Source organism: Calypte anna, chromosome 2 (assembly GCF_003957555.1).
Source record: "Calypte anna isolate BGI_N300 chromosome 2, bCalAnn1_v1.p, whole genome shotgun sequence".
Lineage (NCBI taxonomy): Eukaryota > Metazoa > Chordata > Aves > Apodiformes > Trochilidae > Calypte > Calypte anna.
The window spans coordinates 117,068,418-117,092,618 of record NC_044245.1 but is presented as its reverse complement, the minus strand read 5'-3'; the positions used below and the strand labels follow the sequence as shown (position 1 = coordinate 117,092,618).

Below are 24,201 nucleotides of genomic sequence, written 5' to 3'. Positions count from 1 at the left end.
ACATTTGAGAGAAGGGAGTAGTTGTCATATGAGTCTTAATGCAAGCAGTCTGAACTTTCAAAAATATTTCTTTTGGATATAAATAAAAGATAGGAGATGGAGAATAATGGTTTCATTGTATTAACATTCTGAAGTTCTGGAGCTTTCAGAGTACTGTAATACTCATGTTTCTACTTTTGTGCATTCAGACACATCTTAGTCTGAGCTGTTTCCTATATCAGAATCTAAGAAATCAGGACTTCAGTAACAGTGTGATCACTCTGAAAGCTTCATTGGGAAAATGTTGCATCAGAACTCCTGATTTAAAGGTCCAGGTTTCTATTTTGAATACAAAATTGAGTGAAAATTACAAAGTTGATAGGGTTGTAAACTTTTTAGGGGCATATTACAGGCATAAAAATAAACTTAAGTCCATGCTTATTACTAATATTTTTCTTTCCAATGTCAAATGTAGCTTGGTAAATTTGACACACAATCATAAAATTGTAGTCTCCTGGCTATTTTCTCGTATCTGGAAAAGGTGCTCAATCGCTTATGATCCTGAGCTACACCAAAAGGGAAGTGGCATTATGTGTTTTTTAGTTACAAGGTTACCAGTAGTATAATAGATGTATATACTTACATGTGGCCTTTAAGGTTTTAGTGCTTGAAATGAGATTTGCAGTGTCATGTATTTTGCCTCTTGTTTTTTCATCCCTGTTTTCAGATTACTTTTGAAGTTACTGTAGTGAGCGGTCTACTTAATGAGAATATGGAAATCTTTTGGCAATTTCTCAAGGGAGCTTGAATTTAGAAGGAACTTGTATTTAATTCTGAAATCTAGCTTAGTAATTTCCAGCTTCTAAATTACCTTTTAAACTACCAGTTTCCAAAAGGACAATAAATCACAGTGAGATATCTACCCACAAGGATAGAGGTTAAAAATATAACATAGATTTTCCCGTATTACAAAGAGATCTTTTAATTTGATTCTAGTTCTTCTTATAACTTTACTCTGCACAAGAGGTTAGTGTCCTTGGTTGTATCTAGTCTTTGACAATGCACAGTACTTGTTGCTTAGCAGAAAAGTATATTAAACTACCTCATAGACATGGAAAATTTTATAGCAAGTGATTGCCCAGGTCATCAGAATGATAATGCATGAAGGCTCCTTGCAGGGCATGGGAAGAGTTGCTACATACATAGTTGGATCCATTTTAGCTCTGGATTTTATTTTAAAAATAAGTAAATTCTGGCAGTTAAAATAAACACCTACTTTGAGATAAATATACTCAAATGTCTGGCTTAGAATAATCAATCTTATATCCCAGGATTTCTTTTATTTCATGAACCTGTTTTGTATGTGTCACACTTGTTTAATACATTGTGTGTTTGTGCTCATGGAGGGGAGAGCAGGGATATAATGGCTTGTCTTACATTTGAAACTTGAGTGACTTCAATGCATGTAATTGTAGTAGATGGTTATACTTTTAAAAGAATAAAGATGTGTCATCATTACTATGCACACATGCTCATTCTTGAAAAAAACTTCTAAGAAAAAGCAAAGAGTGTTTGAAGAAAGTGTTTGAAGTGTTTGAGAAAGTGGATGCGTAGCTTTTGTTCATACTGAAAGATTGTTTGGGAACAAGACTGTGGAACATGTTGGTCTTATCTGCAGCATCTCCTTGCCAGAATAAATAAAAAGCATTATTAAAACCATCTTCAGTTGTCACCATCCAAACAAGAGAGCAAACGAGTAGAAAATAACAGAGAAATCTCAAGAAGTAGTTTAATCAGTAGGCAACTGTCAAAAACAAATGAGTGCTTGCATATATATGAATGCCAGAAGTCTTTAAAACTGGTCAGTTGAAAAAGCAGTATTTTTAAAATGAGGGATACTGTCTTAACAATCCAGGAATTAGAAGGGGTAACCTTTGAAGGAGGCTTAATTCCATAGCATTAATTATGTATGTAGAAATGTTTAATTGGCTGTACTTTACAGAAAGTTGTCATGTTAGGTAAGTAAATCAACTGTGTTGACAGATAATATTCAATTAAGGTGTATTGAGCAGCTCTTGAGTTCTTCTCCAGCACTACTCAGGAATTGGTTGAAGTAGCAGCTGAAAAGCTGTTCTCTACAGTGAGCATCCTCATCATTTCATGCTCAAATATATGGTAAAATATGCTAAAATTCAGCTTCATAGTAGTCATGAAAAGACTCATTTTTTTATAGTTAAAAATTTTTTTTAGTTAAAAAGTAGTAATATTGGATTGAGAACACTTTGAAGGTAGCAAAATCCTTAGAGCTAACATGCAGATGCTTTGTCATGTCTTTTGTTAATGGAGTAAGTGGGGGTTATCTGGGCTGTACAGCCTCCTCAGGTGTTGATGGCATTGAGGAGTTGGACTTACAGGCAGATAACAAGCCTGGAAACAGGTTCGAACATCTTGTCTACCAAACTGAATCCTACCTCGAATGCACCTTTTTTTTCCTTCTTGATATACGTTCTGTTGAATGTTTGCAGTGGCTTTTCAGCTGTCAATACAAAACAATTAAAAATGTTAATCGGATTTGAAGACTTGCCCAGATACTTGAGAGGCTTTACTCATGGCAAGTAGAGATGTTCTTGTGTAACAGAAGTCTTTTGGAAATGTGTAAAGTCATAGAGAAGTCCAGATTGCATGGGACCTTTGGAGGTTATCTGTTGAAAGCAGGGCCTTAAATTAGGTTGAGAGCCCTGTCAAGCAGTAGTGTAATTCCAGTGAGGGAGACTCTGCTATTTCTCTGTGCAGCCTGTTCCTTGTATAGATGTTACCCAGGGTAATAAATAGCACTACATCAGGTTGTGCAGAAATTTATCATTTACAGGGCTGGATATCCTTGAAAAATTCAACAATGATATTGTAGGTGGGTGAGCTAATTTCCTACTACCAAGTCTTGGGTTTTTTGCATCAGGCTGCTCATATTTGCTTGCACTGAACTTAAAGGTCAAACTTAAAGAAGGTCTTCAGAGAGAAGTTCATTGTGTCCTTTCAGATTGCAAGGCTTTGTTCTGGATCTATTTAATTTCAGATATGTATTTCAGACAGATGGAAGTTATTTGATAGAAAATGCTTCCTTATTTCAAATGTAATTTTGAGTCTGCAAAATACGTATCTGCCGCTAGCATCTTTGTTATTTTGGCACAAACTTGTACTTTTCCAAGCAGAGAATGAAGGATATGCCTGAGTTTCTGATCTTAAAAATGAGGGAAGCTAGCCTACTGTGTTAAGGTGGGAGCAGGGGGGAAACCCAGCTTGACATGAAGAGACACAAGGTGCATTACCACAAGCTTGCCTTCTTTTTGTAAGAAATTATGCTACACTTCTTTCATACCTGATAGTTTCCACCAGAAATATCATACATAATAGATTTTATTTGCCTGTATTCATGAATTACAATTTTAACTTTTCACAATAAAAAAGAAACAACTATGTTGTGTTTGAGGAGATAGGAGTGGTTTTTATGAAGAATTTATCAGGATATCTGAAACAGTGGTAGAAGCTGGAAATATATTAGTATTCTGACTGGAGTTTCAGTCATGACCTGTCTTCTGATTCAAACTATTAGTTAAATGTTTGTGGTGTTGCCTGTGTTCTGCTTAGTTAAAACTTCCTCTGCAAGTTACAGTCTAGATAGAACTAGGGAGTAAAAATCAGGTGGTATATGGAGATTTTGTGTGTGTGCATATATACAGAGAGATATGGATATATAAAATGAACATTTTTGAGAGATACATAGTTATAAATATTTACTATGAATACTACATACTACACTATGAATCTGAAGTAGCTATACTATATTCAGTGTTCAGAGGGGAAAATACAATGACCTACATCCAAGTTAACTTCTTAAATGTTTCAACTAAAGAACTGAGGTGGCTTTTGACCTCTGAATTTCAGAGGGTGGCATATCAAGCTGCTGTGGCAAATTAAGAGTTACTGATTATAGAATCCCAGAATCTGTCATGTTGTCAAAGACCCTTGGGATCATCGAGTCCAACCATCATCTCGACTCTACAAAGTTCTCTAAACCATATCCCCCAACACCACAGCTAAACAACCCTTAAACACATCCAGGGATGGCAACTCAGTGAGATGATTCAACATCTCTAGAACTAGGCAAACGTGTGTCACAATCTTAAACAACAGCGCTACTGGTTTCCTTGTGGCTTTGAGGAACCCAACACACTCAGAGAGCTTCTGCAGTCGCATTCTTAGATGCAGTACAAGATACGGTTCTGCTGACTGAAGCAGGTACTCATTTAAAGGAACTAGTGAATATTTGAGAAAATCCATGGAGAGAACTGGGTATACTCAGTCTCTCCTCAGCGCATCCTATTGAGAATGTCTTATCAGCCCTGATTTTTCCCACTCTTTTCTCTTCAGTGACTATACTGAGAAACTAATCTGCTGAATCATGTGAACAATACAGGGGAGAAGACTAAAGAAGAGGCGGCTCAGGGGAGACCTCATCGCTCTCTACAACTACCTGAAAGGAGGGTGTAGCTAGGTGGGGGTTGGTCTCTTTTGCCAAACGACTTTCAACAAGACAAGAGGGCACGGTCTTAGGTTGTGCCAGGGGAAGTTTAGGTTAGATATGAGAAAGCGTTTCTTTACAGAGAGGGTGATCAGACATTGGAATGGGCTGCCCAGGGAAGTAGTAGATTCTCCATCCCTGGAGATATTTAAAAAGAGACTGGATGTGGCACTCAGTGCCATGGTCTAGCAACCGCAACGGTGGTTCAAGGGTTGGACTTGATGATCTCTGAGGTCCCTTCCAACCCAGCCTATTCTATGATTCTGTGACACAGTTATATCATATGAACTATTCTAGAGAAATCAGAAGAGTTAGATATTATTTCAAACTACTAAATTCTGTTGTTCCTCAAGGCTTATCTTCTCCTTTCCCCCTTTAAATTTGAAACCGAGTTCAATTAATAGATTTCTCACTCTTCCTAATGAAGTTACAGGGGCTTCCAGGAACTTCTTACACAGAATGCTTTGTGATGCTGAGATGCAATGAGAGCAGTTATAAATTTAAAGTCTCACTTCTTTAAAGAATTATGCTCATAATCCCTGTTGTATTGCATTTATAATTGGTAATGTCTTTTACCTTGATATTGGTTACTGAGATGACAGTTGTGATTCTTGGCAAGAATATTAAAAACAAATTTATTGAGGCAGAAAAGCTGCTTTTTTTTTTTTTTTTTTTTTTGTCTCTGAAGACTAGCAGTGCTTTTCTTAGTCCAGCATGTTGATATTTTCATGACAGATAGTTGGCATCCACCATTTTGTATACTCATCTGTATACCATTGCATTCGGTTGGTAAGACTGCTTTTACTGTAAATGATATTATTCTTATCTGTATAATTGTAGCATATATTTTGATCAGACTCTTCTAGGCCATCTGCATTAATTTGCTTGTTTCTCCAGTGTTTTGTCCTCCCATACTCTCTAGTGAAGAACAAATAAGCTCCCTTGACAAGTTTTCATGTTTCCTTGTTGAATTTAATTTTGTGTTCTTTCTGTAATTCCAGTCTGTTATAATTAATAATCTGTATTTCCCCAGCAGTAGTGGTAATCCTGGCTGATGCTTTTTTTTTTTTCCCATCCTACCCTTATCCACATGATAAAACCAGTTTAAAATAATAGCCATATTTTACAATATATTTTAAACTTTAAGTTAAAAACATCAACTTTTTTCTTAATCCATGCTACTTTGATACTTTTCATGGTGTACGGGCCCTTTGCAGCTTTGTAACAGGAGGGCACTAACAGTTGTACTGGAATAACATTGATGGGTAAGGCAATCAGGACGAAAAGACATAGTAAGTGGCAAAAAGGATTGTGTTGCTTAATACCTTGAACAACATTCCAAGTTTTTCTTGCAGAGTACCACAGAATGATTTGACTTGGAAGAGACATTAAAGATCATCTCGTTCCAAATCCCCTTTATGGGCAGGGATACCTCCCACTGGGCCAGGTTGCTCAAAGCCCCATCCAGCCTGGCCTTGAACACTTCAAGGGAGAGGGCATTCACAGCATCTCTGCAAACTCTTCCAATTTAAAGTCATTAACCCTCATCCTATCACTATATACCCTTGTAAAAAGTCCCTCCCCAGCTTTCCTGTAGCCTGCTTCAGGTACTGGAAGGCAGCTACAAGGTTTCCCCAGAGCCTTCTCCAGGCTGAACAGCCTCTCTCAGACTCTCCTCATAGAAAAGGTGTTCCCGCCCTCTGCTCATCATCATGGCCCTCCTCTGGACTCACTCCAACAGTTCCATGTTCTTCCCGTGTTGGGGGCTCCAGAACTGGACACAGTACTCAAGATGGGGTCTCACAAGAGTGGAGTAGAGCAGGAGAATCACCTCCCATGACCTGCTAGCCACACATCATTTGGTGCAGCCCAGGATACAGCTGGCTTTCTAGGCTGCGAGTGCACGTTTCTGGCTCATGTTGTTTACTTTTTGTTCTGCCTTGTACTTGACTCATATGCCTGCATAGGATATATGTTGCTTATTTTCTTTAAACACCAAAAAATACAAAAGAATAAAAAAAAACACTGAGTAAAGTTATACTGTTTTCCAAATGTGCTACATTTCTCGTTATTTGCATAGCAGTTGCTGTCTTTGTATGTTGGAGTTGTAGCCATTAGAATCAGGATTTACACAATTCACAGGGTTTTAACATATGAGAAAGAAGGGTCAGAAAACACTCTATACGTTGTGTATTTAAAGAGGAATATATAGCTTCATGCTTCCCCCCCTTAGCTGATCAAAAAACATTCTTGGCCTTGCATAACTTACTTCATCACAAAAAGTTCCAGTGCTTGTGAAACGTAGTGGGTAAACCTCATAAAGTTTTGCAGGATATTTATTCCAGTGTGGGCATCCACTGCAATGGGGAGTTCTGTTCCAGCTCTTCCTTCCTAAAATGAGTTACAACATAGCAGGTGTGGCAACTTGTGAGTTGAAACGGCTCACTGGCCCAATGAAAATTGAAATTATCAAGCTGTTTAAACTGTGCTTTTGCGGGGATTGTGTAAGAAATGTACAAGTAGGCATGAAGAGACAGAATTAAGAGAAACCACCTTTTTCACTGGTCACCCTAAGCTGGAATGGAAGCATACTGGAAAATTGGAACTCTGGACAAGATCCTTTCTATAACCTAATTAGGTTTTATAGGTGACTGTGTATGTGGTAAGCAGCTAAATTGCTTATATATTAGTGCACCTTTTCTGCAACTTCTGTCACAGGCCTGGAGCATGAAACCCATATAAGGTATTATGTAGTTGGAGAAGGTATAAAAAATGAGTGGAACAAAGTATTTGAAAGGTGTGCCCTGCTTGATTAAAATAAATGTACATGGCTATTGGCTTCTTGTAATTGAGTTTAAAGATGTAAATGAAAAGTCTATTTCCATTCTTGGACTTTGATCTAAGAAAGTTCTTTGGAGATGAAGACAAAAGTTTGGATACTGCTGAGAGTTTGCAGTAGGTTTAATACAGGATGAAGGCTCATGTGATACTGAGAGGAAGCAGAGGGATTTACTGCAGCAGAGAATGGGTTTTTGTAAATGCTAACAATAACTACAATTTGTCTATCCATGACCTGTACGTATGTTACCCATCCTGTTCTTCTCAAGTAGTCAGCAAAGCAACTTGATGGTAGTGTCAACTTGGTGTATCAAGTAGGAAGCTTATTACAGAAAATCTACTCATAAAACCCCATTTGATTGAATTACTCTGAATTAATTTTAAGCTGAATGAGGCCACTAGAGTAGGTTCTGCTTTTGAGAAGATTTGCCAGTGATTCTGTCTTTGAAAATGTCATACCTAATGAGCTGAAGGAGCAGGTAGTGAGGTAAGCTGAGTGGAGACAGGTTGGTCAGCTTCCAAGTATTTACATCAGAGCTGCATATTCCCAAAGGATACTATATCATGAGCAGCAACATAAGGGTTACTGTTCTTTGAATTGCAGGTATGAAAGTAGAGAAATACTTCAGTAGGATTTCCTGCAGACCTTTAACGTATTGTAAAACACAGCGTGGAAAGGAGCAACATGTAATATTTCTTTCTTATATTAGCATACTTTAGAGGATTAATGTCATCTAAATTTGAAGCAACGCACCTGTACAAAGTCTGTATTAATTGCTTTTTGTTTTTTACTTTGTATGTGTGTACACCTAAATACTTCTCTGCATGCTTCAAAGGCTGCTCTTGAATTTTCTAAGCTGATTAGATCTTAGTATTTCAGTTGATTAGAAGGCTTTCAGGGTTTTGTTGAGCACAAGAAAGAGGAACTACACAGTATTTAATCAAGAATTATTAAACTCAAAGTGTGACTGCTGTTGCAAACTCTTAAATATTTAGTATAATTAATCTTGCTTCCTTAGGTACTCCTTCAATACCTGTAAAAATGAAGCTGCAGCAGTGTAATACATTGGAATGGAAAGCAAGTGGAAGCGTTCAGATATTCTCCTAAGGTTGTTTTGTTTGTGCAAGAGTTATTTGCTATTATGTGCTACGTGAAGACCATAGCGATGACTTTATTAAAGCTGCGTGAAGCTTTGCTCTTCTGTGTCCATGTGCCCTAGCTCTGTGAGCTGTAATTTTGCAATTCAAGGAAACTAAGTAGAATGAAAGGTTAGTTGACCCCAGCAAATAACAGCAGTCATAAGAACAAATGTCTAAATAAACTGTAACAGGGTCTATACTAAGAACTGGAGTCAGGATTTTTGAGGGGGAAGACAGACACATGATACTCTAGAACTGGGAGAATGCAGACAGGTGAAATTCACACTTTCCGTGCGCTGTGTCCTTGCACCCGTCTCTGTTTTTTCCAAACCTGCTTCTTTTTTTGTTAGCTTCCTGGATAAAAACAAAGAACAAAATCTACACCCCTGAATGCCCAGTGCTGCTATCAGGCTTTTCTTGGAGTAGGCTTTTTTTTCTTCATCTTAGAGTCACTGTGTTTATGAGAATTTGAGGGAAGGGAGGATACTTCTCTAGATCTCCTAGAAGGTATCATAGAGAGGGCTGTTTTCCAATATTAAATAGAAGAGAAGCTTCTTCCACCTCTGCCACAAAGAACAGGCATATCTGATTTTTGTAATGTATATGACGTATTTGTGTATTGTTCCTGAAGGTAATCATTTAGTTATCCCTTACTTGATCAGAAAGTTATTCTTGACTTCTGCCATATATAATCTTAGAATATTTAGAATCTTAGAATATACATGATTTTATGTCATACTTAGGTAAACAGAAGGAAATGTTACCTGAAGATAAGCTAGAGGAGAGGATCTGTTTTTGTTGTCTTGAGCTGTTGGCATAGAAGCCCAAGGGTATAATCCAGTCATAAACAAATTTTGAATGGTAATTAGAGACACTCTTCAGTGTAATAAAGGTTTAAATCATCTTTGAATCAAATTAGGAGGGCAGACAGTGAATTAGTTCTATGTTGGCATCTGATCAGTGTTCTAAACCAGTAAAGAGAGCAGTTAAGGTCCACAGCACCTGCTTGACCTACTTGGCCCATTTTGACTTTAGTGCTTAGGAATTGTCATTACAGAGAGAGTTGTAAAGTGTAGTTGCAAATGAGTTTAGCTGGTTATTAAGTGTTAAAAAGAGAAAAAAACTAGAAACTGTTCTGTTTTGTTTTGTTTTGTTTTTTAATAGCAGAAACTGTAAGCAGTCTGAAGAGAGTAAGGAGAAGTGTTCAAATGACATGCTGAAATAGTGAACGAAAATTGGGGTAGTGAGCAGATGATGGATACTTGCTGCAGTGGTTTACCTCTGGCTAGCAGCTAAGGGCCATGCAGCCATTCACTGCCTGTTGCTGGGCAGAGAAACAGAAGGGTAGAAGTGCAAAAAGTTTGAGCTGAGGTAAAGATGGGCTAATAAGAAAACCAAAACGAAGAGGGAGTGGAGGGGCAAGAAGAGAGTAAAGCAAAACCATGAAACACACTTGATGCAAAAATAAGCAGTAGCTAACCACCAGGCAGCTGGTGCCAGCCAGCCCCCAAGCAATAGGAAGTAAACTCCCCACTCCTCTACCAGGTTTTTATTGCTGAACACAACATCATATGGTGTGGGATATCCCTTTAGTCACTTTGAGCCATCTCTCCTGGCTGTGCCCTCTGTCAGTTTCTCATGCACCCCCAGCCTACTTGCTGGTGAGGCAGGGGGGAGAGCAGAAGAGGCCTTGGTGCTGGGTGAGCACTGCTCAGAGATATTGAAAATATCCCTGTGGTATCGATGCTGTTTCCACCACCAGTTTAAAACATAGTGCCATACAAGCTTCTAAGAAGAAAATTAATTCCATCCCAGCCAGAACCAACACACCTGTAAAAAAAGGGTCTTAGATCTTTTCAGGGATTTCTTTGAAGCTATGATGGTTTGTAGAAGTGTAGATGAGATGGCAAATTATGTTGAAACTAGCGTACATGACATATTTTACATGCATTGTTAAACAGTTGATGCATACCACTGTAAAACTGTGAAATAATGTATCTGTGGTAAAATCTGTCCTGTGTGTGAAAAATCCACATATGTTTCCATTAATTCTATGACAGAGCTCTGTAAAGAGGTCTTCTTATGGAGCTGCATATGAAAGCAAGGGTTCTGGAGGTACTTATTTTGTTATTTCTGCTGCACTTTATTCAAAGAGTACTGAATATACCCCAGTTAGTTCCAATTTAGGACACATCATCCCTTAGAATCATCTGAGCTATTTTCCACCATAATCCTGTGTTTACATCACAGATAATGCAGAAAAAGACAAAGCTGCAGCTCTTGTCTCCAATCTTCCTGACCTTTTTCAGCATCTTGGATCTTCTCTTACCCTTCCTTGAATGGTGCTGCTGGGAATGAAAAGCTTTTCCAGCTTTTTCATCCTCCTTCTTGTGGTTTTGGGGCTAGGAGAGGGGGAGAGCAAAACAAGGAAGCAGGCTGTGTTCTCAAGGCTGGCTTCACCTCTTTTCTAGCTAATCTACAGTTTAGCAGGGATTACTTTTTCCCATTTAAAAGCATGTATTAATCAACATTTTGGTTCATCTGTCCTTAACAGATTATTTATCTAGCATGAGAATTGTTAGTTACTTTCATTACAATCTGGTTTTCTGCTGATAATACTTGAATTTTTGTATGCTTCCTGCTGGATGTGATTGCTAATATGACCATGAGATTGTACTGTGGTTAACTTGTGTTTTGATGTAGAGAGCAGAGTGAGCAATCAGGCAGTGAAGGAAATCAGGTTTTCTCTGTTCCCAAAGTACAATTTCAGCCTCCTGTCTATCTCATTCATAGTAATGGTATCATGTGCTCAGCTGCCATTAAAAATATTTTAGCCTTCTGAAGTAATTGATGTCAGCCACTGCAATAACCTTTTTTTTTTACTTTAACAAAGGTTATAAAATCTGTACTTTCACATTAATAGACTGATGCAGTGCTGCTCATAATGGTAATAACGTTTAATTAGATTGACACTTGGGTAAGCTCATTCCTTGTAGTTGTAGTATATTTCCTTCAGTTACAAAAACTTGCATTTTCTGATGTGAACTGGGACCTATTCCAAAGACAGTTGGAATATCAGCAACAGCATGAGGACTCTAAGTAGCTCTGGTAGGAATTTTTTATAGTATATTGGTAGCCTCTGCAAGATCTGTTATAATTTACAAAGCAAAGAATAAATTCAGAGAATCTGATGTCAAGATGACAGCTACCTGGGTTTGATGCAGTCATTTAGTTGAGGACTAAAATGAGTTATGCAAAGTAGAACCCCTGTTCCTGATCTTTCTTTTCCTGAATGAGCCAGCCTGCTCAAACAGTGGTAGTTCCTCTGTGATAACATATTTAAGAAGGTGAAAAAACCCTGTGCAGCTGTAGCCAAAGGGAGGAGTGGAAATATGTAATAGCAACCAAGGTCAGAGGAGAAGAAGGGAGGAGGTGCTTCAGGTGCCAGAGCAAAGTTTCCCCTGCAGCCTATGGTGAAGATGCTGGTGAGGCAGGCTTGACCCCCAGCAGCCCAAGGAGGTTGATGGTGGAGCAGATACCCAGCTGCAGCGCCTGGAGGTCTCTGTGCCAGGGCAGGTGGATGCCCAAAGGAGCAGTGCCCCTGTGGGAAGCCTGTGCTGGAGGAGGCTCCTGGCAGGACCTGTGGACCCATGGAAAGAGGAGCTCATGCTAAAGCAGGTCCGTAAGCACCACATCTACACATCTTAACACCTCCACAATGGTGTTTCAGTCACCTCCATGGGCTTCCTTTTCCAGTGTTTGATAACCCTTTCAATGAAGAGGTTGCTACTGATACCCAGTCTAACCTTCTGGCACAACTTTAGGCTGTTACCTCTTGTCCTATCACTTGTTACTTCAGATAGGAGACTGACATGCACCTTGTTACAGCCTCCTTTCAGGTAGTTCCTGTAGGTGCTATGTGGCAGTCAAGACAATCTGCTCCATAACCCTCCCTGTCTCTGAGGTCAGGCTGACAGGCCTGTAGTTCCCCACATCTTCTTTCCACTCCATCTTCTAGATGGGTAGCAGGGACCTCCTGAGTTAGCCAGGACTGCTGGTAAATGTTGGGAAGTGGCTGGGTGAGCAGTTCTGCCATCTCCCTCAGTAGCCTTGGGTGTATTCCATCTGGCCCCAAAGACCTGTGTGTGTCTAAGTGGTGCAGCAGGTTGCTAACCATTTCCCCTTGGATTATGGGTTCTCTGTTCTGTTCCCCATCCCTGTTTTCTAGCTCAGAGAGCTTGGTACCTATAGAGTAACAGGTCTTATTACTAAAGACTGAGACAAAGGCAGCATTAAATACCTCAGCTTTTTCTTCCTCCTTTGTCACTATGCTTCTCCCTGTATCTAAAAAAAAAAGATGGAGGTTTTCCTCAGCTCTCCTTCTGTTGCTGATGTGTTTGTAGAAACATATTTTAATTGTCCTTTACATTTCCAGCCAGTTGGGATCTGGATGTTCTTTTTTCCTCATTGCATAACTTCACAGCATTCTTGTAGTCCTTCTGAGTGGCCTGCCCCTTTTTCCAAAGGCCATAAATTCTGTTTTTTTTCCTGACTCCCAGCCAAAGCTCTCTGTTCAGCCAGTACAGTCTGCTTTCCTGCTGGCTTTTCTTCTGGCACATGGGGACAGCCTGCTCCTGCACCTGTAAGTCTTCCTTCTTAGAGTGTGTCCAGCCCTTCAGGGCACCTTTGTCCTTCAGGACTGCCTCCCAAGAGATTCTGTCAACCAGTCTCCTAAGAAGGCCATAGTCTGCCTTCCAGCAGTCCAAGGTGTCAGTTCTGCTGGCCCTCTTCCTTACTTCTCTGAGAACCAAAACCAATCATTTCATGATCTGTATACCCAAGACAGCCTCCAACCATCACACGACCCAGAAGTCCTTCTCTGTGTGCAAACAGCAGGTCCAGTAGGATGCCTTCCCTAGTTGGCCCACTCACCAGTTGTGTCAGGATGGCAACACTAATGATAATTTGTTGTTGTTGTTGTTGTTGTTGTTTTTTTAATATGTTCTTGGACTGAACTTGCCTCCTTGGCTAGTACTGGGACTAGATAGATTTTGCAATAAAAGCTCACTTTTATGCATTAATTACCTCAGCCTTTTCTTCACCCTTGATGACCATGTTTCTGCCTGGATCCAATAAAGGGCAGAGATTTTCCTTAGTCCTCTTTTTGTTGCTCATATATTTGTAAAAACATTTCTTAATTGTCTTTTGACAGCTGAAGCCAGATTAATTTCAAGTTGGGCTTTGGCCTTTCTCATTTTCATCCTGCATAGCCTCAGGACATCTTTATAGTTTTCTGCAGTGTGCAGTGTTTCATTCTGTGTCCAGAATCACTGAGTGAAGAATCTGCTCAGTGTCCTCATTGTAGCTGTAAACTTTGAGCTTGGAAGCCATTCTGCAGTTGTGTCAGTTGGTAATGTTGTTCGTTAGACAGACTTCAGAGCATCTTGAGGAGGAGTTCCTGGGTGTCAGTGCTAACAGGGAAGGTAAGATAATCATAGTTATGAAGATGTTGGGAGGAAGAGGTTTTTTTTCTCCTTCCCTTTGGTCAGGAATAAATGGATCAAGCCTCATAACCTGGTAGGAAGACATACTTTCCTGAAGTGCTGCTGTTGTTACTTACTAAGGAATATTTAATAGCTGGAATACAGAATTATTTTGATGTTTTGTCTAGTTCTGGGCTACTTAAACCACTTCTGCAGTAGCTGTTTCTCAGATGAACTACTGACTTGCTAAGCTCTGGGTTTTACCAGGGAGAAACAGAAGCATCAGTCATATCAGAAATGAGAGCCAGATTTTAGCTTGATATGCACTCCTTATGTTCACTTTTCTTGATGCTTAACAAATCTATTAGTAAACATAATTGATACTAGTGATTTGTGATAAAATAAACTTAGGAACTTGTGCTGTGAAAGTATGAATTTGTGAATGTGACACAGTATGAATGTGTGAAATAGTAATTGTTAGGGGCTGGACACAGAAGTGTACTTTTGCTGCACAGGAGCTTAGGTAGAAATACTTAAGACACTTTTTTTTAATCAAAATCAATCCATGCTCCTCATGTAAAGCTTATACACAAAAATCAGTCAAGTGTTAGTTTTAGTTGATCGTGAGTTTGCAAGATTGGGCGGGACTTGATATGAAATGGATCTCCTGACATGGTAACTTAAACCATTTGTTTTGTATATATTTTCAATACTTGATCCTATACACATTATTTTGAGAAGGTATTCCTGCAGCATTGGAAATCCTAGTGTTCATGGAATTTCCTGTGATTCAAGAGTGCTAAATTACTAGAGAATCCAGATAAAAGTATTCTTGAAATTGAGAATGTGTCCTAAAATTAGTTTCAGTAATTTAAAATTACTTTTAAATGTGCTGTTAAAATTTTTTTCAATGTCTTTTCAACAGTATTAAACTATTAGTTCTTACATTTTAATATATTTAATATATTTCAAAATAGAATGAAATAGAGGTGTTACAAAATATTTTTTCCTCCCCTCTAGGCATACTGTGGTGTCTAAGTGTTTAAAGCCAAAGATAATTATTAGTAATGAGGGTTTTATGGTAGAATCACTAATGGTAGTTTCTTTATTGTTTTTTCTGGATAATACACATTTAACAAGCTGTATGTCCTTTATTGACTGATTAATAGTTTTAATAATACTTGCATTTTCTTTGTTATTTCTATTCGCTGTGAAAAGAGCTTGACAGTGTTTTGGCACAAGCATTCTAGGGATGTGATGTTTAGCTGGCATGGGTGGGTACAAATTTAAGTAATAAGTTTTGGAATATAGTTTTGTAAAGTACTTCTCATACAGGTTGCAACTAGTGCAGGTGAAGAGTAGAAGCTCTTCTGAAACTGCTCATAAAGGCATGTATTTTCTTTTTTAAGCTAATCCATGTCTCAAATGTTTTAACTGAATAGTTTCGCTTTCCAATAATTTTCAGTTATTTAACTTTATGGTTATTATTCCATTTCCATAACTATGCTTTTTTTTTTTTCATTTTACAGAGGAAATCAAGGCTGAAACAGAAAAGCAAAGGTATGTGATAGTTCATCATATTAAGCAATAGTGTGCTACCTTCTTAAGATGTGTTCTGCTTGGGGAATATGGGCTTTCTCCAACAAGTGTTTTCAATGTATTTTGTAAGGTTGGTGGTATCTGAAAACATGCTGAAAGTGCTGCTTATGTGACTGGCTGTTATGGTGCAAATCACAAGCAGAAGATAGCTTAGAGGGAGCAGGCTGGTACTGACTGGTCAGGGAGAGTAGGGATGGCAATCAGAGTAAGAAAAGTTCCTTCTGGATAGCATGAAAAATATTGGCAGAGAGCCCTGAACTTAAAAGGATCTTGAAGTAGATTCAGAGGAGAAGGCAAAGCCTGGAATACAAGTGAAAGACTTGATCTGTGAGCAAGTAAGGGGAGGAAGTTGGGGTAAGAAAGTGGGAATGAGTAGAGAAAACTTGAGTAATTTGCAAAGTCAGGTGTCAGGAAAGGACTGTGTTAGGAAATAGATACAGGTTTCTGGAGAAAACTTCTCTATGAGTGCAGGTAGAAGCCAAAATTAACATTCAGCACTTTTCTGCTATGAACAAGTAAATTTAAAATATTGGTAAACTGTGGAATCCACTGTTAGTATTTAATTCCATGTTCCACAGGATCTTCTTCACTCAGTGTACATTCCCAACCATGAGTCAGAGCTATGTGGTGAAGGCTGTTTATACCACTTGTGAAAAAAATCCAGTGATGAAAATTTTCTTATGGCTTAAGCAGATAAGTGCTGCTTAGGGACCTGTGTTGTGTGCTGTAACTGAATTTCTGGTTTAGGCAAATCATTTAAACCACAGCTGTCAAATTGTCTGCTAATGATTTCTGGTTTGTCTCCTGGGTATTTGAGCTGAAATCTGCAAGTTATGGTTTGGAAAATGTAAACACTTCTAGCTGGAAAGGAAGGCAGTAGGAACTTTGTTTCAGAACATGTATAGAGCAATTTAGTACCAGATATGCTGAACAATTGAGTTCCACAACTTATCAAATTGGGCATGTAAAAATTCGTGGGTGCATCTGAATGAATCATTGACCTTCAGTTTCCACCAGCAAAATAAAGTCAAAGCCATCAGCTCATAGTAATTTTGTGAAAATAAATTTAATATTTGTGTAGTTTCAGATTTTAATTGCACGAAAAACCACAAGACAGTGTAATAGGTTTTACTTGGAGTAGAATAAATAAAGCAGAAGTCAACATTTTTGAAGAAAAAACGCTTAATGTACATATGCATTATATTACATACAGTGCTGTTTGTTCTGTGCACTGAATGAGGAAAAGTGTTACAACTGGCAAGAGAGATTAATTATAATGAGGTATACAGGCATGGTTCAGCCATTTCTGAACTTTCAGATGCTTAAATTATGTCCTGTTAATATCTGAATTGTGATTTTGATGGTGTAATGTTATGTGTCTTAGCCTATTTACATTTACCAAGTAGATTGTGGTTTCTTCAGTGCTGTCTCTAGTCTGACAGCAGCCTTTTGCTGCTGTGAAAGCATTGCTTTCACACTTGGTAACTGTGAATGGATTTGCCCTATCCTTACTGTGACGTCAAATTTCATCGGTGCAGTAGAAAATACTATTTTTCCAGGCCTTAGAATAGAAAAACCTCTTAGTTTATTGAATTATTTTCAGCTTCTTACTTCTGTCATTTAGATTTGAGTACCCCAACAAAGGACTTGTAGTGATAGTTCTGTAAAGTTTTCCAGTCCCTGTTTGATGAAGCTGATCTCCCAGTTAACATGGAGTGCTTTGGAAAATAGGTCATTTCCACCTCCCAGAACTTTAGGATGGAAAACTGCTTCTTTTGGTTTGTTTTTTGTTTGGTTTTTTTTTTAAACAGAACCAGTGTTTGGTAGTGGGATGGAGACAGGCTGATTTATGTAACCATTTCACAGCAAATGCTGCCAAAATAATTCTTAGCAATTATTGTTAAGTCTGTAAGTTAGCCTGTTCCCAGGTCTAATATGTAAATATCAACGTATTTCATAATCTTCATGCTTGTTGTGTTCCTTGGTGGAATAAAGTTTTGTTAGGAACAGTTGCTGGTTTCACAGTCTGCTGGGTAAAAGAAAACCAACAGCTGAACTACTGTCTTGACTAACATGAAGAAGAGGACTTTTAGGTTTCTCTTCTCCCCTCTCTCTGCTGTCCCCTTCCTTTACATCAACAGCTAGATGATGATCTTACTGAGTTATCTTTCCAGAGACATCTTCCTTATTTATTATTTTGGGCCTTTTTTGATAGCCTTAAATTAAGAGAAGCTCCAGGCTTGTGCAGTAAATTGCTGTAGCATAGATTCTTCATTTTTTGAATCTCATTTTCTTCGTTTTTGGAATCTCATCATGGCCTGCTCCTTGTTTCTGAAAAATTCAGATTTTATCTCTGGAGTTGTTTTTCAACCTAATTTTAATGGTATCACTAAACATAATCACTAGATAAAGATCAGTCTGTCGTAAGACCTAAGCAAGCAATACAACCCTTCCATTCCTCAGAGAAAAGCTTTTATAGGAATTTCAGACAGATTTTAGAACAGAGAAGAATCGTGTACTTCCTCTGCAACTTAATCAGATTTGGGTTTTGTCCAAAAGAGCTTTGTTTCAAGCAAAACAATATTGGGTAATGAGTAATGTTCCGCATCCAACAGAAAAACAAACCTCTGCTCTTCTTCGGGGAAAAAATTAAGTAAGGATAAATTCTTAAACCTTCAAAAGAGAGTTTATTTAGTAGAATAACACTATTAACTATTACAACTTAGAATTTAGCTGCCCTTTTTAAGCAGCCTAAGCAAGGAGGGCTTTTTTGGTAGAAAGTATATTTTCTACCATCTGCATTCCTTGAAGCTTCTCTTTAATTTGCAACACACACATAGGGCCTGGATTTGAAATTAGTTCTTCTGTACAGCTCTGTTTTAATTACTAGAAGAATTTTGCAATCCTTCCCTACAGAATATGAAGTTCTGCTTTTTTTTCTTTATACAGCTTACTAAGTCTCTGTAAGACAGTATTGTTCACCCCTCATGTAAAGAGGTATATGTATATGCGTGTGCACAAAACAGTTTAGGAATGCTTTATATAAAGGTGATGAGCTGTTCTGTGAAAAGTAAAATCCAAACAACTTGTTTTGAGTTTAAGTCAAACTGCAACGATTCACATAAATCAATGAAAAAATACCCAATCTTAAATGTCCTTTCTATCAATCATGCCCTTTCTAAAGGTGCTGTAAAAAGTAGACTTCAATGGTTAATAATTGTTTCAAATTTTGTATAGTCACTCAGATACATTGCCCAAGTGAGATACACTGGTAACCACTGTACTCTTCAGTTCTTTAGAGTTATATGAAGTACAGAAAAAAACCAAAACATCCCCCAAACTTGGTTCTTTCTTTTTTGTTTGTTTGTTTCCTAAGTATGTCTAGGATCAAAGTACTTTCTCTAAAGTACTGAAGCAAACTTTTATCTTAATAACTGCTCAACTACTTTATTAACTTTCAGGGTCATCCAGGAGGAAAAAAAAAGGCAAAAATATCTTTGGCAAGTTGTATTTTTGTCTGTTCTAGTAGTAAAATTTCTGCCTAGAATTCTCTGGGATTTATGATGGAATGTGGAAATGATGCTGAATAAATTTCCCTCTCTTCCCTCTGCCTTCACCAACTAAGTAAGGAGTGTCTTTGACAATTTTCAGAGGAAAGAAGTCTTTATGCCTTCAAACCAGGAGGCACCACTGAATATCTACTTAATGTGCAAATAGGTGAAATTGATCAATGAAGGAGTTTGATGAAGTGTAACAGCTGTTAAGTATATTTATACAACTGTATAACCACTGTGTCAACCTTGCAGAAGTTACTCTTTCCTAATGTTAATTTTCTTGATATTTTATTTCATTCATAAACATGTTGGTGGTAAGAATGATTTGAGTGAACTCTTACAACATTCTAATCTATTCATTCTGTTTAGTCCCCCCCATGGAGAAGCAAAGCCTGGTTCAAGCACTCTTCCACCTGTGAAATCAAAAACAAGCTTCATTGAAGCGGACAAATACTTCTTACCATTTGAACTGGCATGCCAGTCAAAGTGCCCCAGGATTGTCAGTACATCTCTAGATTGTTTACAGGTCTGTATGAAGATGAGCATTAATTAGCAGCTACAAGTTCTTTTAGTTTGAAAGGGAAATACAGTCACGTAATGTCATTATTTTCTTCTATTACACACAAAACCAATTTGAATCTATTTCTGACAAGGGGAATCTGTGTCTGTTGTGTTACTAATGCATGTACATGTTTGTTTATGTATATATATATTACCACAGACAGTTACATATTTGGATGAGTTTCAGTGTGTTAGCATACAACTACCTAGGGTAGCTCTTCTCCTGAGGAGCCCAAGAACAGCGAGCTCAATTAATATAATTGCATTCACAGGCACAGGCATGCCTGGCTTGCTGTTGCACTACAATGCCTTGCTGCTTTCTGTACTCTTAGGTAGGTGGGCCATTGGAGATTTGCAAGTACTCTCATGCTTGAGGTGTTCAGAAGAGGATTTTGATAGTTTTGTAGTAAATTCCCTTTCAAAGTATCGAAGATATATATAGAGAAAGGCATAACAGAATACTTAAAAACAGAAGACTAACTAGTAGCTTAAATAGAAAACATTTGTAGCTGACTTATCTAGTGTTAAAAACATTTATGTGCTGAATATATGTGAAGACTTGTGTGATGTAAATCTTTTTAGAATACTTTGTTTAGAATACTTTGTTTTAGAACATCATTAACTGATGAACAGAAGTTTTAATGTTAAATTTGCTGACAAACTTTGTGTTGGAGTTGCTGAGTGAAAATTGAATAAATCTGAGTGCCTTTAAAAAATCCTTTGTTTTATGAAACTTGGAACAAAATGTACTGTTTTAATTACTCTTTGCATGTTAGAGCTCTCAAGTGAATTTATTATAATGAAACGCTGACTTATTTTTAATCTTTTCTTTATGTTGGTTTTTTTTTTCTCCTATCCAGAAACTTATAGCATATGGGCACTTGACAGGGAATGCTCCAGACAGTACAGCTCCTGGCAAAAAATTAATTGACAGAATTATCGAGACAATATGTGGCTGTTTTCAAGGCCCTCAAACAGACGAAGGGGTTCAGCTACAGATAATAAAGGTAATATGATCAATACTTTCACTATTTTTAGTGGTGATAGCAGGAAGACATTTATGGATTCAAGTTCAAAAGCAGAAGTAATTAATTTGTAAATAGAATTATATTCCTGATCCTGTTTGTTTGAGATGGAAATTTCATCTTATATTTATTTTCCTGCTCTCTCACACTGCATTTTGAGTGAATTCATGATTGTGACCTGAGGTCTTGCACTCAGACCACTGGGTGAAATTTCATTCACAGAATAACAGTGGAGCTCACTAATTGTGAGGAATTACTATCGAATAACCCTGCAGTCCCAGTGGGGAAGATGGTAATTAAGCAGCAGATTTTTAAATCCACTTTGGAATTATTTTATGAAATGCAAGTAGACCTGGCAGTCAGTCGTTACCATGGTAGCTTTCTGCTGCTGTGTCCTAGACAGCTTGAAGGGGAGGTCTAGGATTTTTCCATAAATATTGCATGTGGAGTTTGTACAAACAAGTGTTTCTGGGGAACCTTACTAGTTTTCTGATTGCACCTATTAATTATGAGAAATTATTATGCCAGGTAATATAGGCTAGCTACTTAGTGGAAGTACTATACCCTACTCCTGAAACAGCAGTCTCTGAATGGTTGTGATGATGGGCAGTAATGAAGAACACAGTTCAAGTTATTTAGGAGGAAAGGAGTGTTTGTTACCTCATATTCTTGTGTGCATGTGTCATAAGGTGGTGATGTTTCTTTCAGATTGTATTTACTTGTTTTACTGCAGAGGGGGTGCTTTGTTGTCCTAGGCTTTTTAAAGCTGAAATCTTGTTGTTTCTTGACACTGGGAGTGCAGAGCTTCTCCAGCAGATAGTTATTACAAATGTTGGTTTACGTTGCTGTTGTCTAGATTTGTTGTGTTGTTTTAACCAAGCGTTTAAGACATTTTTTCATCTTAAAAGTTTTTGTTGATTTCAGCTTTCAGGGGCTGAAACCATTGTATCTCCTTCTCACTGGAATACCCTTCGCTGTGAATGCTTTTTATTCCAATATTCCCTGCCTGAAGGGTGGTTATGTGTAAGCTGATACTCCTCTGTCAGAAAAAGTAGTTGAGAAAGTAAATTCTTGAACAATTGTAAAATGCATTGAGTGTGCAAAAATACATTTAGCGCCTTCAGCTTTTGACTAGCTAATTACCATGTTAGAATGCCTGGGAAAGGGGAGAATTCTTTTTCAGCTTGTTTGACTCAATGTTTGTCCAGTACACTAAATATTATAAAAAGCATCAGAATTAGAAATAACCTTAGGAAAGACCAAAACTTCTTATTTTCTCTGGGGGATAATGAAACTGCTAAGTCAGTTATATTCACTTAGGCTTCATAAATTTGCAGTTCTAGACTGAGTGTGGACCCTGCTTCTCCAGTGTGATTTGAAGGATGGATCATGTCTTTTCAAACTGCTCTGGGGTCCTGGTGATGAGTATGGTCTCTGAAGAGTTTTAATTTCATCAGGGAGGTAGAAGGCAGGGGATCTGGGTCTCTCACTTCCTGTGCTGGTGCTCTCAAGCTAATTCACAACACAGGCAGTGTTCCTGCAGGACTGCATGGTAAAATCCGAGAGCCATGATCACTCAGGCTCCATGATAGGGGTTATCTCAGTTCGGCATGCTGAACAGACACCTGTTACCTACCCCAGTCTTAACATCTGGGAGCTAGCCTTGGATGGACTTCCAATGCTGGAGTCATCTGAAGCAGGTTCCCAACCAGAGCCACTTAGGCATTCTGAGAATACCTTTCTGCTGACTGCAGAAGAAATTATCTTGCTGAGGCTGAGGAGTGTCATTTGCCTCGTTTGCCTCTTTTTTAGGTATCTAAGGTCTGACATTTGGTGACCAGCCTACCTTTATATGGCACTATTTCTGCTTGTATGCCCACAGTTCAGCTTTGTAATCCCCTTGTTCTTCACTGCAGACTCCATGATGAACCAGACTGGCATGAACTTATGATGAACCAGACTCCCTTCCCCTCCCCTTGTAATTTAGTTTGATTTAGTGTAATTTTGATAGAAAGCCATGCAAATTTTGTTCAGTTGTTATGGTGAGGATTGCTGGGGCAGAGAGAAAGCAAGTAATTAGGCTACTGCTGCCATTGCAAATTGTTTAATTCAAATTATGTTTGAATGAATGTTTTTGGATGAATGTTTTTGCCTTCAGGCTTGCTGTGCTGGGGCTATTATGGCATTTGTGGTGCATGTGTGCAAACTTCCTGTTGACACCTGCAGAGAGTTTAGTTGAAGGTCTGTTTACATTTCTATCTGACCTTTGTTCCTGAAGAGCTACAATTATGACAACATTTTTTTAATTTATTTTTTTTTAATCTGTGAAGAAGAAATAGAGATGAAAGAAGGATGGAACATGAGGTCAAATGTTTATCGTATGTTTTCTTTCCTTGGTCTGCTGTATAGTCAGTATTTGTTACTATCTAGTTAATTTTACAACTTAATTTGCTCATGTTTGGCAAAGAAAATTTTGTGTGTGTGCTTGATAGTTGTAGTTTGAAAAGCTGAATGCTGTTTTCATGCCTGCTTTCTGGGTCTTCCATGTGCAACAAGCTGCTCTAAGGGTAACACCTCTATGTGGCTTTTTACAGCTAGCCATGCTGTCAGTATGACCAGTGGCCATGGATGAAGGAAAGTTGAATCTAACATTGCTTGCACAATTCACCTTTTGAAAATAACTAAAAATAGAGGACAAATCAGTTGGATTACAGAATGGGAAGACTGCAAAAGCTAACTCGTTCTGAGGAATAAGGAAAATTGTAGGTTTGACAGAATTTTAACAAAACGTGAAAACAGATTCCAAATTGAGAAGACCCTCACAAAAAACTTACTCAGTTCTATATTCTGTTGTGTTTCAGTACTGTGGAATGCTAAGTAACTTAATCATCCACAAAACCATGTAGTAGTACTGTGTCTTTTTGTATAAAAAAATCCTAAGAAACTTAAGTCTGCTGAGAATAAAAGGAGCTGAGGCTTCTGGAATGATATGAGAAGTAAAATGATGAGGCAAGAGGTTTTCTGTCCAAATCTTTGTATTTTGAGGCTTTTAGCTTGAGTTAATGGCTAGGACCAGTTACTTAACCTGAAAATGTTATCCTTTCATTTTACAATTTAATTTTTTAGAGAAATAACATGTTTCCTTGCAAAATAGGTATCCGTTTAATTCCATATTAGATTCTAGTTCGTTTTGAACGCCTAACTTTACAGTGATAAACCTAAATAAAGCTTTCTATTCTTCATTCTTTATATGGCCTTCCATAGGAGAAATTGGAATATAGTTCTGCAGTTTCCACAGTCATAATCATTCAGTATGATACAGGGCTGGTGACTGACCATGTGCGTGTGAATACAGATAATTTTAGTCTTAAAATTTATGTTAAATAGAAAAAAATAATTTTAATAAAATACTAAGTGTTAATTAATGATCTGTTGTTGCTAAA

General features: G+C 37.9%; 1 protein-coding gene across 1 annotated transcript in view; it reads left to right on the top strand.

Moving 5' to 3' along the window:
* The window catches only part of ARFGEF1 (ADP ribosylation factor guanine nucleotide exchange factor 1), an 87,608-nt gene that overhangs the window by 12,774 nt on the left and 50,633 nt on the right, over nt 1–24,201 (top strand). Inside the window, exons 2-4 of the mRNA XM_008501767.2 lie at nt 15,549–15,579; nt 19,542–19,698; nt 20,594–20,740. Coding sequence (XP_008499989.1) covers nt 15,549–15,579; nt 19,542–19,698; nt 20,594–20,740 — 335 coding nt within the window. The remainder of the gene's footprint in view (nt 1–15,548; nt 15,580–19,541; nt 19,699–20,593; nt 20,741–24,201) is intronic.